Source organism: Labrus mixtus, chromosome 22 (genome assembly GCF_963584025.1).
Source record: "Labrus mixtus chromosome 22, fLabMix1.1, whole genome shotgun sequence".
In the NCBI taxonomy this organism is placed as follows: Eukaryota; Metazoa; Chordata; class Actinopteri; order Labriformes; family Labridae; genus Labrus; species Labrus mixtus.
Window position 1 is genome coordinate 163,624 of NC_083633.1, and position 18,341 is coordinate 181,964.

The 18,341-nt window shown below is 38.4% G+C and overlaps 3 protein-coding genes across 3 annotated transcripts; all 3 read left to right on the plus strand.

Moving 5' to 3' along the window:
- The first annotated feature begins 1,202 nt into the window (after positions 1-1,202).
- pwp1 (PWP1 homolog, endonuclein) lies at positions 1,203-6,987 on the plus strand. The gene is made up of 15 exons (XM_061029549.1): positions 1,203-1,402; positions 2,502-2,560; positions 2,709-2,884; positions 2,991-3,076; positions 3,370-3,466; positions 3,625-3,735; positions 3,863-3,993; positions 4,191-4,261; positions 4,350-4,446; positions 4,618-4,679; positions 4,756-4,867; positions 5,309-5,399; positions 5,773-5,894; positions 6,021-6,126; positions 6,283-6,987. The coding sequence occupies exons 1-15, from the start codon at positions 1,337-1,339 to the stop codon at positions 6,375-6,377; spliced, it is 1,482 nt and encodes a 493-aa protein (XP_060885532.1). The 5' UTR covers positions 1,203-1,336; the 3' UTR covers positions 6,378-6,987.
- A 409-nt stretch (positions 6,988-7,396) lies between these two features.
- Positions 7,397-9,883, plus strand: mrpl42 (mitochondrial ribosomal protein L42). Its single transcript, XM_061029550.1, has 5 exons — positions 7,397-7,538; positions 7,951-8,014; positions 8,667-8,751; positions 9,153-9,316; positions 9,762-9,883. The coding sequence occupies exons 1-5, from the start codon at positions 7,454-7,456 to the stop codon at positions 9,805-9,807; spliced, it is 444 nt and encodes a 147-aa protein (XP_060885533.1). The 5' UTR covers positions 7,397-7,453; the 3' UTR covers positions 9,808-9,883.
- A 914-nt stretch (positions 9,884-10,797) lies between these two features.
- ube2nb (ubiquitin-conjugating enzyme E2Nb) lies at positions 10,798-18,096 on the plus strand. The gene is made up of 4 exons (XM_061029383.1): positions 10,798-10,909; positions 12,242-12,488; positions 13,494-13,634; positions 15,919-18,096. Exons 1-4 carry the CDS (start codon positions 10,880-10,882, stop codon positions 15,957-15,959), a joined length of 459 nt encoding a protein of 152 aa, XP_060885366.1. The 5' UTR covers positions 10,798-10,879; the 3' UTR covers positions 15,960-18,096.
- The last annotated feature ends 245 nt before the right edge of the window (positions 18,097-18,341 follow it).

An 18,341-nucleotide genomic window follows, 5' to 3' on the forward strand; every position in this document is an offset into this window, starting at 1 on the left:
TATGATGTCCTGACGACACAACCCTGTTAAATGAAGGATTTGTATACTGCATCAGAGAGCCTCAGACTGATGATACATGAGACAGACTCTATATGATGCAGGAGAGTTCACCACTTCATCTATATAACAATATTTACAGTCAAAAGGGAATTACTGAGCTCAAATACTGATATAAATAAACTAGCCTTGTCCGTGTACAATGTACACATGGGTAGCATTGATTGGCTGAAGGGCCTGGTGTTGTTTTGGAGTGTGAGGACATTCAACATGAGAAATGCTCTTCACCTTCCAGCATGAAATCTTGCTTTGAAAAAACAATCACAGTCTTTAAATTTAACAAGAACACTAAGAAGGTGATTCGAAGGAACATGAAGAACCAGCTGAACTGGTTTCACATATTTAACAAGAGGATTTCTCTTTCATTGTGACTCTTGTCTCAGGTTCATTCATCAAGTCTGTCCTTCAGATCTCTCAACTTAAGACCAGCTAAACATCACAGCTGAGGGAAGAAAAGCCGGAATGTCATCAGCCTTTCAGGTCAAGAGAAGATGGACTGGTAAATCTGTATAGTGCTTAGTCGTCTGACTACTAAAAGTACTTTTACACACCTACCCATTCACACCACAGAGGCTGCTATGTGAAGTGGCCATCAGTATTAGCTTGAAGTTATAGACACAAAGAAGTCTCTGTCCTTTAAGTAAGACTCAAACCAGTTTATTACAATGCCAGGAACTCACGGCTTGTTCTACAATCGGTCGAGTAATATATTGTGGTCACCTCAAATGCAGCACTGAGATGGAGGTTCTGCCAGTGTGTGTTTGAACAATGTCATTAAACATCTTAACCAGAGCTGTCTCAGTGCTGTGATGGGGTCATAAAACTGGAAGACATCAAAGCAGTTGCCAAATGTCAAGAAGTTATTTAACTGTTGAAAAACGTCTTTTTCGATTATTTTACTTAGAAAAGGAAGATTTTCTATAGGCCTGTAATTGTTCAGTATTGACTTGTAGATTGTTCTCTTTTAACAGTGGCTTGATAACCGCTGTTTTCAAATCAAAGAAAGTCTTAGGTACTTCCATATGAAATGTCAAATAAAAAATAGTTCAATAAAATAAAATATTAAAATGTAATGTTTTGAGAGTTTAACATACATGGATGCTTTATTTATGATCAGGCAGTTATTTCCAGTGCTCTTCTGACGTCATCTAGATGCGACACGAGGTCTATTTTCGCTCACATGCACGCTGTGCATTCCTGAAGCGAAGAAGTTTTGACAACCAACACACGTTTGTAGATTTTTTTGAGCTTGTTTGATAAGCAACACTGTTCTCACACAATGAGTTCTCAGATTACTTGTGTCGGATGGGTGGGGAGAGGCGTTGCCAAGGAAACCCCGGACAAAGTAAGTTTAATTTTGGCTAGTAACGCTAACGTTAGCCGACCAGTGGCTAATTTGTCAACAGGGCAGCTAATGAAAATACTGAAATGATGAAGACTAATGCCTTTTTTGTCGTTTACATTTCATGGTGGCTTTCTAGGTAATGTTTAACACACGTGTCAGCACAGACACTGTTGTGTAACATGTTTCAGGGGTGTCCCAACTTTTCAGCTCGCTGGGGACCCCCACCATAGACTGTAAATATGACCCCCCCACTGTCCCTGTAGGGGTTTAGGCATTTAACTGGTAACACAAAAGAACAAGACAAATACAGCAGCCTAGAAACTCTAATATTGTAGATAGTCATTTATTGTTAGAATGGCAGAATACGAGTAACATGTTTAGACCAAATCAAAACTTGCAGTGTGTCAAGAGCAGTTACATTGTTAACTGGCTTTTATGTATATTTACACATTAAGAGCATTTTCATTTCACAAAATAATTTGGTTTGATTTGAAATTGAACGATAAACAACAGTTTTTGTTGAATAACATTATTTAGGGGGCGGCAGTAGCTCAGTCTGTAGGGACTTGGGTTGGGAACCAGAGGGTCGCCGGCTCAAGTCCCAGTGTGGACCAAATATGGAAGTTGGTCTGGTAGCTGGAGAGGTGACAGATCACCTCCTGAGCACTGCTGAACAAGGCACCAAACCCCCTCCCCACCATCAGCTCAGGAGCGCCCGCTGTGTGCCGCTCCGTCACTCTGACATCTCTCCATTAGTGCATGTCCATAGGATCCTGTTTCTGCATGTATATATTTCAGCCTGTGTGTGTGTTCATGACTTACAGAGTGTAAAAACTGAAATTTCCCCTTGCGGGATCAATAAAGTAAATCTTAATCTTAGATTAATTAGTAAGGTGCGGTAGCTGAATGGCAGATGTTTTTAAGATACTAGCTTTAGAAACATTATCTAAACTTTTTACATAGTTGAATGATTCCAAAAGTGAATTTTGAACAGGGAAAATAAATATCATGTTTTTTTTTTTTTTACAACCCATAAATCTGGAGGATTATTGGTCGTGAGATGAAAAGCTTCAGCAACACTTTTTAAATCCCATTTTAGGTTGAGTTGAGCCAAGAGGAGCTTCAGCGCATCATCACTGAAGCTAAAGAGGAGCTGGGGTAAGTAAGATTAAAACCGTCATTGCAGTATGTGCCTCTACTTTATCATGAGTGGAATTTAAGAAGTGTGAGCACTGGCAGTCAGTGAGAGCTGAATGAAGGACATTATTAAGATTTATTTATTTATTCACTTGCTCTACTAAATCAGGGAGCTAGCAGCTGAGGAGGAGGAGGAAGAAGAGGATGATGAAGGTATTTCTTCAGATCCTAATAGTAATATCACTGAAGCTGCTGAAGCACCAAAGGATGGGAATAAAGAAGAACAGGAGGAAGATGACGAGCTGGCAGAGTATGGCTTGGATAAATATGATGAAGAGGATACAGGTAAGAAAAGTGTGGTTTGTTTGTGTAGATATGGATATACTTGGTGTGCACAAACTAATTTGTGGTAATTGTGACCAAGTATCTACTGTCTCTCTCTTCATTTAAGTGGCCTCTAATCTGGGCGACAGTCTGGCTGGACTCACAGTGTTCAGCTCAAATGACGAGGATCCTTACGTCACCATCAAAGACACAGTGAGCGCCCCAAAATGATTAAATGACTAAACATTATGTATAGTTCCTCCTATAGCCTGGAATCAACCACAAACATGTGAATGTCAAAATGTAAAGTCTTCTGGATATGATTGAAATCAAAATGTATATTCTCAGATTAACACTTTGAGGCTAATTGGAGGGATTTGGAAATTTAAAAATACGTATGAAGTAAAGTCCAAAAAGGCTAGCTGGTTGTCTTTGCTGTGAAGAATTGAATAGTCATTGCATCTTTCCAAGGCTGATGCCTCAGCTGTGTTTGTTTTGCCCTTTAGGACCAGTATGAGCGAGAAGACTTTCAAATCAAGCCCAGTGACAATCTCATCCTCACAGGCAGGGCCGAGAAGGACTGCTGCAATCTGGAGATCCATAGTAAATATTTGTAGTACTGTTTTATGGCTGTTAATAGAATCTCAATGCATAACAAGATGATATAATTGAACCTAAATGTATTGACTAAGCATTTATCCCAGACTTTTGAGATGATATCATTCATAAATCTGTTCAATGGTTGATCTCTATCTTTCCAGTTTATAACTCGGAGGAGGACTCTCTGTATGTGCATCATGATATTCTGCTGCCGGCTTACCCACTGTGTGTGGAGTGGTTAAACTTTGATCCTAACCCTGGAGAAGGACATGGTGAGAAAGATGTATTGAAAGGTGCTATATTTAACCTGGAGCTAACAATAGCCTCAGAAGTGTCTCATTGTACTTAATGTGTGCTCTGTTACTTCACCTTGTTCTGCTCTGTGTGTGCTCACCACAGCTAACTATGCGGCTGTGGGCAACATGACTCCTCAGATAGATGTGTGGGACCTGGATGTGGTGGACTGCTTAGAGCCCGTCTTCTCCTTGGGGAGCAAAAAGGCCTCCAAAAAGAAGAAGAAGAGCAAGAAGGTACACGCATGTTTCCCTTACAGTCTAACAAAAGCACCTGCAAGGGCGAGTATGATGAATTATGTCTGATTTAAGTTCAAATTCTTCACTAATTTTGTAAGAGGTTGTTGACTTAAACAATGTACACCCAGTCCCTGATGGTAGTTAATGTGTTGTCTTGTTTTCTATCTATTGCTACCTGCTGTGGTTTATTTCAGGGGGCGGCAGCAGAACCTGTCGAGGGACATACTGATGCAGTGCTGGATTTATCCTGGAACAAACTGGTCAGGTCAGTATTTGAATTCACTTTGTGACAGATAATGTTTCTATACTGTTTGTGTTTACCATTATTTGGTATTTCTTTTCCTCTTATTTAGAAATGTGTTGGCCAGTGGATCAGCAGATGAATCGGTTATTTTGTGGGATCTTACTCAAGGCAAGCCGGCCACGACTCTGCACAGACAAACTGATAAGGTATTCATGGAGGAACAAGATGCTTTATGTAATCCACAGCCTATGTTTGAGTACATACTTCAGCTTCTGAATACCCAAAGACTCTGTTATGTTACATCTATAATCTGATCTAATATGATACTCAGATGTTCAGACTTCAGCTTCTGAATACCCAAACAATCTGTTTTTCAGGTTCAGACGTTATCATTCCACCCATTTGAGGCACAGACTCTTTTATCTGGATCATACGACAAGTCAGTTTAATCCACTCATGTTTTTTTTTAGTTTTGTTGTCCTGGTGAGTCATTGACTAACATTTTCTCAATTCAGGACAACGGTCCTGTACGACTGTCGAAGTCCCGATAACAGCTACCGCACCTGGAGGTTTAGTGGTCAAGTGGAGCGTCTCATATGGAACCACTTTTCCCCGTGCAATTTCCTGGTGAGTGAGATCAGCGGGTTTCCTCTCAGCCTTGAGAAGTTTGATTTCCAGGCATGCCATGTCTTGTTTCTTTTTTAGAAGATGCCATTAACATTCTACATTCACTCTACAATTTAAAGTTTGAATTACAAAATGAAGTGAAAGTTTGAACAGACACAGCATGGTTTCTCTAATTTCTCCTCAGTAGTGGCAAATGAGTTACAATACTATAACCAGTGGTGTAACACTTTTATTATCTGTTGGTTGTCTTGTCTTTATTATTCAGTTTTTTGGTTTGTCATTGGTTAGAGGGGCGGGCATTGAGAAGTTAATACACCTCAGGCCTCCTGTCAATCACATACAATCACTATGAATCTTGTGTGTGTGCTTTACGGGTATCATGCAACACACTCTTCTTTAGCCAGCTCTAAGCTTCAATGGAGTTTGTTTGTCATGTTTCAGGCCAGCACAGAGGATGGATTCGTCTACTGCCTCGATGCACGCTCCGATAAACCAGTTTTCACACTGAGGGCTCATGATGAGGAAGTTTCAGGTAGGAAGAAATGTTTGCATGAATATATTCAAATATAGGAAAAGTTCCTCATACAAAGATTTAAAAACAAGATTGTAGAAGCTTGTTGATGGAGAATCAATTCTGAAAGATTCAATCATGGGCTAACATCACTTGTACGTTTTTGACCATTTCATTTCAATGTAGATGTGGTTGTCCGTTTTTGTAGTTGTAGCTCATGAAGAGCAGGGATAGCACTCATGAAGGGGATAGAATTCTGTATAAAGAAAAATAATGCAATCATAAGAAATAGTCTCTGAAACAATGTCTGCTTGATAATTTGAATTGTTTGAGCTGTTTTAAAGGTTTCAGTAACAGCAGAAGAGGTGTCATACCTTCTTTTATGTTGCTGCAGGTTTGGACCTCAGCAGCCAGATTAAAGGATGTCTGGTCACTGCATCAGCTGACAAACATGTGAAGATTTGGGACATTTTGGGCAACAAACCCAATCTGGTGCACTCACGGGACATGAAAATGGTGAGGCATTCACTAAATGAAGATCTTGTATTTTTTCCTCTCCTTCCACAGAAAACCAATCCCTATGAAATAAATTTAGACAATTCAATGTTTGACGGTAGTGGTTACTTTTCTGTGTGTGAACAGGGCGTGCTGTTCTGTGCTTCCTGTTGCCCTAATCAGCCCTTCGTCTACGCCTTTGGGGGACAGAGGGACGGCCTGCGGGTTTGGGATATAAGTGATGTTGCAACAGGTATAGTTCACTGGATGTCTTCTTCACATGACACCTCAAAAACAAGTTAAAAGTTAAATGATTTGACATTTCATTCTTAAAGAAACATGCCTGACCTTTTTATGAGCTCAGTTGTTAGATTTATAAAAGCTGTGTTTTTTTATTTTTTGTCTTTAGTGGCTGAGGTGTTCGGCAATCGAGAGCGCCTTGTGGTAAACGCAGGATCACAGGCATCGAGTTCAGCAGCCACAGCACAGATGGAGGTCTCCTAGTGGTGTCCTGGATTCATCAACTAACTGTAAATTTGAATAAACTGAGGATTCCCGGGAAACACTGAGGCTGCTGCTTGCTGGTGCCCTTCTCATTGAGCAGTTCATGGAAAATGGATTTGAATAAATGAAAGCTGCATTCATGAAGGATTTGAAAGATTTACCAGAATGCCAACCAAACTACAAGCGCTGAAAAAACGTGTTCAGCTTGTTTGCTGCAGAAAACAACAGAGTGGATGCATACTCATAGATGTGTGAAAAACACAAGAAAAGGTTTCTTATATTTCTATAAGGGAAGACTTCCAAGATTTTTTTTTTGATCCAGTGATTGAAATATTTGAAACGACTCTGTTAAAATGTTTTATGTTTCTTTTACATCTGTTTCATTTTGCCATTCTTTGTGCATTTACAGATGCTTTCTGCGACTAAGACTATTTTCACATGACAATGTGTACTCTTGACATTGCATACCTGGGTTTCCTGGTAGTCATCTTTGGTAATATGAAATATTGAAAAAAGCCTGTGGACTCACATCTGGCCAAAGTATTGAGAAATGATAAACTCTTTAAAATATACATGTTCAACCAATAAATAAAAACAGTTGATCATGTCAGTCTTTCTTTTTCCTTTGGACCTGCCACCTTCAAAGTAAAATAATATTTTATACTTATAATATAGCACAATCCTTACAAATGTGACACCATATAAAAGGCTTTCCAACGGTATAAGATTTATTGCCAAGAAGCATTGTTACAACAAAGATAATATACCAAACACAAATTTCCTTACTTTTTGTGAGATGTTTATTAGGAAGCTGATATAGTAAAATGTTCCATTTCCAATATTATACTCTGATGCTATATAACCTGAAACAAACACTAGCATTCAGAAAGGGTGTTTTAATATGTTTCAATTTAGAATAAAACTTAAACTAAAGGTTAATGTGTATTAATGAGTTGTTAGGAACCAGGGTATAATGGTAGACTTGGATACTTGGGTCTTTTAAAAGTGGAACGAACGCTGAGTAGTTAGTGCTAACACGGAACTATAATAGTGATGCACACCCTCCAATAACTGAAATGAGCATGGCGGCGGGTCATCTTTGTAAGCTACACTGTTTAGTAACGCGACTTTCCAACGCTAACACTGTACGACTTGCACAAAGTAAGTTTGCATTGCTATCCTATAATCACATTTTTGTTTGTACATTTGTTGGTTTTTGATTTAAACCGTGAACGCATCACGGTGGAGGTAGAAGCTGACAGAGGCTAACCTTGGGAATACACAGGCTTTAGCTAGCATTAAGTGTTACACAAACAACAGTATTATTTCTAGTTCAAATCAACAAGGACATCTTTGTTTAAAGAATGGAAACGGAGCGTTTAATGCCAATGAATAATGGGAAGTTTATTGCAAACACTTAGAACCCACTTGTAAATATCAAACACATATTTGTTAGATGTTGTCACAACACTAGTTTGCCTGTGTTAGATAATATTAGTGGTCTTCTTCGGATTTGTACTTTCAGATGTGATGCATCATAAGTGAGTCTCCCCTGTTTGCTTCTCTGTTGCAGCATGTTTGGTGCCAATGCGACACAAGTCCAGTATCAGTGGTCCTTCACTTGAAAGTCCTAACTGGTATGTGAAAAACTGTGAAGTCAGACTAAGTCTACATTATTATTATTATTATTATTATTATTATTATTCAGTCATTATGGGAGCTTTTAGGTTTGAGTTGAGTTGTATATTGTAATCAATGGGCTGCAACAAACGTTACAACTTGTACATTTGGTTTTGCTGTGCAATTGTACTTTTATACATTTGATTTGATTTTATGTTTATATTTATGTTATGTATGTTTCATTCCATAATTAACCATAATTAATCATTATTATTCTATTGTATTCTTTGTTATTAAATGCTTTGGAAATATTGTCACATTCATGCCATTAAAGCTAACTGAATTTAAAAACATTTTTTTAAATTAATTAAATGCTGTAGTCATAAAGTTGGTATGTGAGGGTATGATAGTTATGGACTAAATAAACTCAGAATATTAACTAATTTTTGATCATTATTTGAAAGGAAATAATCAGAATGTTCACAAACCCATGACAAATGTGTGAATTCACTGGTGCTCATTGTTCTGTCAAGCTTGTATATATTTTGAGGTATTGTGGATTTCTCGCCTACAGTCTTTGGTCCAACTGCAGATGATTCATTTATTCAAATGTTTGAAAATGATCAATTTGTTATAAAGATATCACATAAACATTTTCTTTTCGTTTAGTAATGTGGAACTCGGCGTGACTTCAGATGGAAAAACCATAGTATGCTACCATCCCCCTGTGGACATTCCCTATGAACTGACCCAGGTAAGAGAAAGCTTTAGGGCCCTATAAATATCCATGTGTCACTTATCTGATGACAAATTCTAATCCCCAATGATGTCATGGTCTTGAATGTTTTTTCACAAGAGAGAGAAATTAGAGGCTCTAATTTCTAAATTTAAAAAAATCTTCAGGTATCACTTCTGCCTTATTTGAAGAGGAAATGTGTGACAAGACGAAGTAACATGGAACTGCAAACAAACAGGAGTTACCAGAAATGTTTCTTCATACTGCTATCCAGCATGTACGGTGTCATGAAATATATGCGTTTAAACTCTAAAATATTGAAGGGAATTGTTGCAGGATTACCATAATCTTAATAAACATTACTCTTTTGTTTGTTTTTTAAAAAAGAAAGATTTGTTCTTGACTTTTAATCTTTGCAGCCTATACAGCGGCCAGACCCCCTGTCCAACCCGGCTGAGACCCACGACCAGGTCTTAAAGGCTAGTCTGAGCATGGAGGTTCTGAAGGATAAGAAGGGTCCCACCATAGAGGAGCTGAGCAAGATGTTTTTCACCACCAAACACCGCTGGTATCCTGTAGGACAGTAAGTACACACAGCACTGATTCAGGCCCCCTAACACCTCAGTGCTCTCAAAGGTTGGCTTTATATAGTGAAGAGATTTGACTGCATATGTTTGCTGGTATTTGATGTCTTTGCAGTGAACAGTACAGTTGTGCATTCACAGTTTTTACAGTTATTCACTGTTCTGGATTAATTTCCCCTACTACTTATTTGGATTGCAACCAAGTTCACATTTAATTTAATGTAGCTGTTGTAGAAGATACGTTGTAATGGGTAAAAACAGAGACCACTGAGAGCTTGATTGATCTGCTAAAGTGCTGTTTCTTCTATACACCATAAAAATGTATACCTGCATCATAAGTACCTGTAAGGCTGAGTGTGAAAGCTGAAAGAAAATACAACAACTTCTCAATTATGCTTTTTATGTTATTGGTCAATTTTGATTTCGCTCTTCCACTGTTCACAGGTACCACATGAGACGCAGGAAGAAGGATCCCCCCAAGGACAGATAATTCAATTCACAAAACTTCATATGATTTGTGTTTGTGTTCTTGTCACAATAATGTATAATAAACTGTTAAATATAAAGTTGGTTCTGATGAGTTGTTTTTAAGTCAGTGCTGCTGCTGCTGCCAAAGAAGAGTAATATGGCTCAATAACTGTGCACAGATTTACTGCATTATTTTTAAAGGCATTTTCATATAAGTTGTACCTGGCTGGTGCAAGTATTTTTATTTTTAATATCTGTTTGCAAAACGGTAAATATTCTTTATACATCCTTGTGTTTTGCTCATGTCATTTAACTTCTCTTGGCAATAATCTTATTAATAATCTCCCTTTAAAACTGTCATATTCTTAAGATATTTGAATCATAAGCATTTATGATAATAGCAGTTTTTTGTCATTTAGATGTTCTTAAATCAGAAATGAAACATGCATCCAATAGATGGCATCGAACAAGTATTAAAAGTTAGAAAGTTTTTCTATGCTACGGATGTCATATTATTGACTGAAGTTGTATCAAATCAAAGCCTCCTACATTATTAATTCAAGCTCAAGAGATAATAGTAAATGACCAGGGCTGAGAAGAAGAAACTGCCCAAGAAACATCAATGCTATGAACCTCAAACCCAAAGACATGAATTGTCAAATGTGCAAAGTTATAGGTGAAATAAAGGTTCCTTATTGTAATTATTTTTGCAACTTAACTATTTAAATGTGTATTGAGACTTCTTATTTATCACGATAGATACATGCTTTTTATCATAACAAAAAGATTGAACAGAATGTATTTTAAGTGCGATCAAACATATTAAAAGATCAATAAACCTTTTATGTCAAGGCTTGCGGTAAAAAAGAGAACATATATATGTAGCATCTCACAGAAATGTAGATGTTAAGATACAAGTGAAATCTGTTTTTTTTTTTTTAACACAGACCATTTTGAGGACGAGCATATTTTCTTACGTCATCTGCAGCATCCGGAAGAGCAAGTTTTGTGTCCCCGCCCCGCCCCGGCAGCTCAGTCAATCCAACCTTAAGAGAAGGCGAGTCCACGGCTATAAATATAATAGCTAACACAAGATGGCCGGTTTGCCTCGTAGGATTATTAAGGTACACTTTACACCGGACACTGCACATATATAACAATGGGCTTGTATGTGGTTATCTTAAAGATTATTTATCGGAAATAGTGACGTACCATTATTTCCATATAACGTGAAGCCTAACGTTAGCGCGGCTAACACAATTAGCTCTTTTCGAGCTAGTTATCAAGCTAGCTCGCTTGTCCATTATTGCAAGTGTTTTGTTTTCCATTTCCGTTTTCGCTCGTCTGCTGTGTTGTGATGTTATATCTATGTACGAGTAAATGAGTTGTCAAATACTTAAATTGAGTCTAAATTACACTGGGTTGCCAATATGTGGCATGAATTAACAAATTATGAGAATTTGTCTCAGTTGCCATATGAATGGGTTCTAAGTTAGCAAGGCTAGCAGCGGTAGCTTTAGTGATTGGAAACAACACATGTCTGGCACTGGCGTGAGAACTTCCCCCTGTAGTCAAAACTATTGAAATGTCCATAAATGATTGGAATCGATAGTATCGATTTTCTTGTGTTAAATGAATTGAATAAGTTAGTATGCACTTAAGGCCTGTTGCGTTGCGGTGTCCCTCCTCAACCTTAGCGCAGCTCCTCTGGGCCCGGCCCAGGAGTGGGCGCGATCAGCCTTTTCTACCACATCCAGCAGCATTTTCTTTAAGCAGGCTTTCACAAAACAACCAAGCTGTCATATGTTTTAACGAAGTAAACAATGGCATTTACAAAAAAAAGCTCAAACTGGGGTTCTTCCTGTTGACTGCAGATGTTTCACTGCACCTGCTTGACTAAATTAAGAAATATGACAATCATTCTTCACTTTTTCTTTCTTTCTTTCTAATGTAGTCGAGCTTCTCGTAATGCAGCACAATTAGTTTTCTAGTTTACAGTGAAATTATGCAATTCCAATGAACGAACAAAAGTCTACTGTACTTATTCAATTAATTTGAGTAATTCCACTGATAATGTGAATATAGAGGTAAAATCAGTAAGTGGATTGATACAATGAAATTGGCATCTTTTAAAATGATGTATTTATTTGAACCCTTTCAAGTCAATATGCTTGACATTCAGTTGTTAACATCACTACATGTGAGTCTTTACTGGTTAGTATTATGTCATGGAAAACTGTTCTGTTCTGTGATGTTGGATATTTTAGGCAGTTTGACAAACAATTCTAAGAAACTACTTTTTACCTTGTGGTGAATATTAATGGTGGACATTTCTTGTAGTTTTTCAGACATTTTTGAAACTATACCATTTGTTGATTGTTTCCTACATCAGTGTTTTAAACTTTGAAAAGTTATTTACAGTGTCAATACGTATCCCCCATTCTAACCACGCTCAGGAGACACAGCGGTTGATGGCAGAGCCTGTTCCAGGGATCACAGCTACACCTGATGAAGAAAATGCACGTTACTTCCATGTGGTCATTGCAGGGCCTCAAGACTCTCCATTTGAAGGAGGCACATTTAAACTTGAACTATTTCTTCCAGAAGAGTATCCCATGGCAGCTCCCAAAGTGCGATTCATGACCAAAATCTACCACCCAAATGTTGACAAACTGGGAAGAATATGTTTAGACATTTTGAAAGGTAAGTACCAATTAATTAGCAAAACTGTTGATATCTTCATTGAGGTTATTTTTGGGTGGAATCTATGTGTAACCATATTTCCATAACGTGAGCTATTTTTTTCTTGCAGTTTCAAACCTTGATATGAGAACAAATGTGCACATATTACAAACAGTGAAAGCTGCAGTTAGTGATTACTAACGAGTACAATATACAAGCATGTGGCAATTCCTATTTTATATTCTGGAAGTAGTAAAGTCGGACAATAATAAATGTAAATATGTTAGACTAATTCACTAATTCACTAATCCACATCTCAAAAACTAAATGCCCGGGCATTTACTATCATGTCTCTAAAAGTGGAAATCATATGGTGTTGACCTAACACCTTACAGATAAGATATCGGAAACCCGTTATAATCTGAATAACATTTTACTACAGAAAACAGAGTAAGGCATAGAAGGACAGTTTTATTCTCTATCTCAAACAAATTATGTCTAAAGATTGAGAATAAACTATTTATATCATGAAATGGCTGAAAATCTGCTGCTTATATTTGCACAATGCAAGGTTGTGAGGCTCAGAAAGCTGATTACAACCATTGAATCAAGTTTGGAGGTAAACAACTTAAGCTCATGTTTATTGGCAAAGGCAGACCAGACAACAGAGGGGTCGGCCATCTTATTAGGGTAATAATTAAAAAATACTGCATCAGGAGTATTTTTAAGGTGAACTGTTCTGGGCTAAAAGTTTGCAATTAGCTTTTGCTATATTGTTGTCATTTCCTAAAACAGATAGTTTTTTTCCATTGTGAAGTTGCATTAGGACAAGGGGGGTCTTTCTCGGTTCTCAGCGCTGATGGTTGCTGCTCAGCATCTTTTCCATTTGCTAATTATTGCAGATTTGCTCTTTATTGCACACGTATACTTATGCCATGTCACTTTAAAGTCTCCTTAATTGCAAATTTGACCGTCTAAGAGTTTTTCTCTGTCTTTGCATCTTTTTCTGAACTTCCCACCCTCCAGATAAATGGTCTCCAGCCTTGCAGATCCGTACAGTGTTGCTATCTATTCAGGCATTATTAAGTGCTCCCAATCCAGACGACCCCCTGGCAAATGATGTCGCAGAACAGTGGAAGAAAAACGAAGGCATCGCCATAGAGACAGGTGAGGATGAATTATTTTACTACCTGTCATTTACACACTCAGGATCAGATGTAGAAAAATGTGTTTACATATGCAAAGCACTGTGTTAGACGGCAGAAATGATTGGTCTGTGTCGCATGATGGGAGTATTTAGAGTGTTCATCTTTTGTCTCTTGAATGGAGTTTTAACAAATTGCCAGTTCAGTCATAGCCATAGCAACTAAGTGTAGTTATCCCTCATGTTGTGAATGTTCTAGTAGCACCATGCAGGTTGGATAACCCAGTGGATCAATTTGTAGGAAAATAACTTATTAAATATGAATTAATACACTGCAGTGGCTCCTGTAGTGATTTTTGTACATTTAATTTTAAAATCAAATCGGACAATCAGATGTGTTTGTGGAACAACATAGTTAGATGTATCACATATCAACGGCTTTAACAATTAACTAATATTAGTAAGTGCACCTGAAGTTGTGTGTACTGAACAAAGTAGTCTCACAGCCGGATTTATTATCCTCCTGATGAAAATGAGCGCCACAGATGACAGTGGTTTTAATTGTATTAAAGTCACGTGAGCCTAAATGAAGAGAGTAATCACAGCCATGTAGGTGACTGCTAAAAAGTGTGAGTTTCACTTTATATCAACATGCTATGACCCCCGCTGCCCCTCAAACAAGCCTGCGATGTAATACACAACTGGTGTGTGCATGAGCCCAGAGAAATGTGTATCTCTGAATATTTGTGTTCAGTTCATCAGACCACAAAAAGATGTTTTTAAACATCAGTGTGTAAAGTTCTCAGTACTTGTAGCGGTGAACAGAATCTGTGTGGTGAGAGGTGCCGTTTCTTTTCTGCTTCCTTGTTTGTATTTTCAAACATCTGTTATAACGGCTGAATTCCTAAGCTGATTTCCAGTATCGTTGTTTCAAAATAAAAGGCCTTTCCACTGAAAAATAACTGGGGGCTTTGAATGTGAAGAATTTGTTTGAAATAGATTGTGTTTATTGGCTTTAGCGGAGCGACCACTAGCTGCATTTATCAGTTGCATTGTAGCGAGTTTACAGTATTTACAGCCGCTCATTTGACCTTGAGTCAGACAGCCGCAGCCTGCTTCTGATAGAGTTATGGCTGCCTGGCTGGAAGGCACATTCATAATGACACCACACAAAACACCCGCTTTTGGCGGATGCTTGAATCCTGTCTTTGACCAAAGCAGAAACAGAGTCCCGTCTCTTCACCTGCACAAACTGGTATACCCATAGTGAACCATCTGAACAACTGGTGAAATTAAGTGTCAGATGATATATACACAGAGCTAAACCACTCAGACCCTATTTCTGCACATTGAGCTACACCAGAGTCCGAGAGCACCAGCCCCCCCTGTTACGTATTAGAATGGGCTGCAGTGTTTCCCACACATAGGCGATACCTGGGCGGGCCGCCCAAGTATATAGAGAGAGAGACTCTCTTTATGTAGCTGCAGCTACTTGTTCCTGTCTCTGCTGTGAGCATCGCACACATACAGTACTGTGCTGCACACACACTGGAGCGCCAGCCACCACGTGCACCTTTTTACTTTTAGTGCAACAGTACAAAGGAACACACATGAGCCGGTCAAACAGAACTCTGAAATAAAAATCTGACGATCCCCTGCACCTCCTCTTGGATTATACAACAGACGACATATACATGAATCTGTCTGTGATTTTTTAAATAAATAAGTTATTGCAAATCATAAGTAAAATATGACCAACACAATCTCTGAAGTCAGTTAAGCTAGAACATTATCAGAACATAGGTGACAAGTACACAGGGATTAACAAAAGAGAAGTTCAAGTTCATTGACAAAATAATGAGTAACCATCCCTCGGTTCATTATTCTTTTTTTTTTTAAAGATTTATTTTTGGGCTTTTTGGGCCTTTAATGGAGAGATAGGACAGTGGATAGAGTTGAAAATCAGGGAGAGAGAGAGTGGGGAATGACATGCGGGAAAGAGGCCCGCAGGAAAACGATTTTGAGAATTGAAGTACCAGTGTAGAAGTCTGTGAATTAAGAAAAGAGTTATCTGATTTGTTGACGATGAATATAATCCTTAATGGCTTTTTTTGCATAAAACGCTCTCTAAACCTTTGACTGTTCAGAACAAATACTGAGTATTTAAATAAAGTCAATAAAAAGGCTGTAGTCTTCGTGGGAGTTTGCATCTGGGTAAACTCTGCAACACCTCTCCACAGCCCTGCACCCCCCCCCCCCCCACACTCTCACCCTCAACTACTATTTTTACCTTTCTCTCCCCCGCAGCCCGATCATGGACCAGGAACTACGCGGGCAAGAGTGATTAAAGAAGAGAGACGAGGCGACTGAATGTGATCCACAAAAATGTACTTCTATTCTGTCAACATTTGAATTGTACGGACACACACACACACACACACACACACACACACACACACACACACACACACACACACACACACACAAAAAGGCAAAAAAAAAAGATTATTTGTCCAAATCTATTTGAAAGACAAGATTTACTGCTGCAAACCTCTGGGTGACTTATCTTCCTCTCTGAGAAGCGTTATGTGTGTGTGTTAGCTTTTTTCCCCCCTATGTTGCTATTTAAATGCATGGACTCAGAATGACACCCTCCCCACTCCAGTCTTAAAAATAACATGCAATATGTTGCCCTGAATGAGGCACACACTGGTACGGTTGCAAATGATATATTCATGCATTAAAGCTGTTCTTCTTTTTAACACATGTATTTTTTTGTGGCCATCTGTACGTCTTCAAGCAGAGATGACACCTTTGGTTATGTCATCCCATCGAGAGTTCACATCTTTCTTTATGGTAAGGAATGATGAAGTTTCTCTTTGCTCTTTTTAGGGAATACGATGAGTTTTGGAGAGTAGCTCTTACAGTCGACAAGGAGGGAAGATTTCCGTACAAACATTACATCATTGAAAACGTTGCTTACTGACTAATGTACATGAGTATCATCTTAAGCGTACATGGGGGACTGAGGTGAAACAAATCACAGCAATGATGATGCAAAAAATTGTCATGAAAGCGACTATTTAAATTCCACATTGGGTTTCACCCTTTAAGTTGAGTAAAAATACTTTTAAGAAACTAATAAGACAGTGATAAAAACAGGCTAAACACTTTGTCTTACAGACAGCAGAGTGAGTTTCAAACATGTGTACTGTAAGATGATCTCAGTGATGCCCCTGAGCTGAGTTTAGAGAAATGTTTTATTAGCATTTAGTCCATGGCTAGCAGTTATCATTTTATACCTTTTTTTATTTCCTTATTTTCCCACGGCTTATTGGTCTTCGATAGAAAAGGCAGGTTAGTGTGTGATTAGATGACTGAAGCCTTTAAGGTGAGGGCATAGCCTTTAACAGTCCATTTTTCACTTCACATTTTGATCCTTTTAGAACCTGTATGATTAAAATGTTCCTCTGTTCAGTCGTGGACATTGGATTTAGTTATATTACATTCATCTTCAGTCGGGCTTCTTTTTTTTTCAAACAGACAGTTTGGGGAGGGTGAGCAGATTACTTCCACATTCTTAAAAAAAGCGGTTCCCAACACCTTGTGCGTGATAGAACACACATTCTTGATGTTGAAAATGTGCTTTCTTAAAGGGTGGAGGCCTCTGAGTGGTTTTTATCTTGTTTTTTTAACCCTGTCCATGCTCTCTGTGGCCTGTTCTCCATTTGATTTTCAGTGTTAAAGGCATGAACTGTAACTCAACTGATACTAGGATACAGTGTGTGTGAGAGCTGGGCTGTAGAGTGGACTTTAAAGGGAAAGTTAAGGCCTTTTTTTTGTGCAGTTTTGTCATTCTCACAAGTTGTTGCTCATTAAGATACTTATCTGTGATTATGCAAGTGGATTCATCTGATTGGGCGTTGTGGAAGCAGGAGAGAAGTGATCGATCTGACTAAAGATCCTTATCATGCTATCATGTTTTTAGGGTGTCTAAAACTTTCCTTTTAAAATGTATTGATGGACCGGAGGAGTGACAACATCAGATTCCTGCTCCAGTCTGATTGGAGGGAGGACTGTTACAGTGTTTTGTAGTGAAACTATTTCCGTTCAGCCTCTTTTCTTTGGTTGATCTCTGCTCTTGCTTCTCATTGGATTATGGCAGGCTTTGTTTGTGTTGCTAGATTTGTCTGTGTCCTGCCCTCACCCAGAGTTATTAACCGTTTCTGACTCCAGTCTGTGAGGTGGATACAGCTTAAAACCCGGTTAATTTATTGTTTCACTGTTGGACTTTGACAGCTCTGGAAAATCAAGAAACAGTCACTCACTGGAATTTTTAAAGCATCTAGATCAAAAGATTGAGAGCTCAACTGATGAATCCGCTTCCCGTGTGTAAAACAAAAGAAGAGTTCTGTTGGTGATTTCAGTACATTTACATACATGGCTCTTCAAATACTCTGTAAATAAACTGAGTTGAGTAAGTAAGTCCAGGCTTGTCTTGTTTGTGTTCCCCTAAAGGTGTGATACATGTTAGTGCCCTGGATGGTGTTTCAAATGATTCTTGATCAGAGAAGGTCAATAGTTATTAGTCAGGAAACATCCTGCAGGATGTCTAGACATTTATGTCCAGCTGAGGGACATATGGACAAACTGCGGTGAGTCATAAAATATGAAGTGCTGTTTTGTTTTTAAGGAATATTTTGTCATGTAAAGACACTGTTGGTCGACTT

Bases quoted from the DNA above. Each gene is read 5' to 3' on its own strand.
- pwp1 (XM_061029549.1), top strand. From the start codon at position 1,337: ATGAGTTCTCAGATTACTTGTGTCGGATGGGTGGGGAGAGGCGTTGCC. The intron at 3,736-3,862 runs GTGAGAAAGATG...TGCTCACCACAG, and splicing joins TAACCCTGGAGAAGGACATG to CTAACTATGCGGCTGTGGGC. The intron at 6,127-6,282 runs GTATAGTTCACT...TTTTGTCTTTAG, and splicing joins TATAAGTGATGTTGCAACAG to TGGCTGAGGTGTTCGGCAAT.
- mrpl42 (XM_061029550.1), top strand. From the start codon at position 7,454: ATGAGCATGGCGGCGGGTCATCTTTGTAAGCTACACTGTTTAGTAACG. The intron at 7,539-7,950 runs GTAAGTTTGCAT...TCTCTGTTGCAG, and splicing joins CACTGTACGACTTGCACAAA to CATGTTTGGTGCCAATGCGA. The intron at 8,015-8,666 runs GTATGTGAAAAA...CTTTTCGTTTAG, and splicing joins TCACTTGAAAGTCCTAACTG to TAATGTGGAACTCGGCGTGA.
- ube2nb (XM_061029383.1), top strand. From the start codon at position 10,880: ATGGCCGGTTTGCCTCGTAGGATTATTAAG. The intron at 10,910-12,241 runs GTACACTTTACA...AACCACGCTCAG, and splicing joins TGCCTCGTAGGATTATTAAG to GAGACACAGCGGTTGATGGC. The intron at 12,489-13,493 runs GTAAGTACCAAT...CCCACCCTCCAG, and splicing joins ATGTTTAGACATTTTGAAAG to ATAAATGGTCTCCAGCCTTG.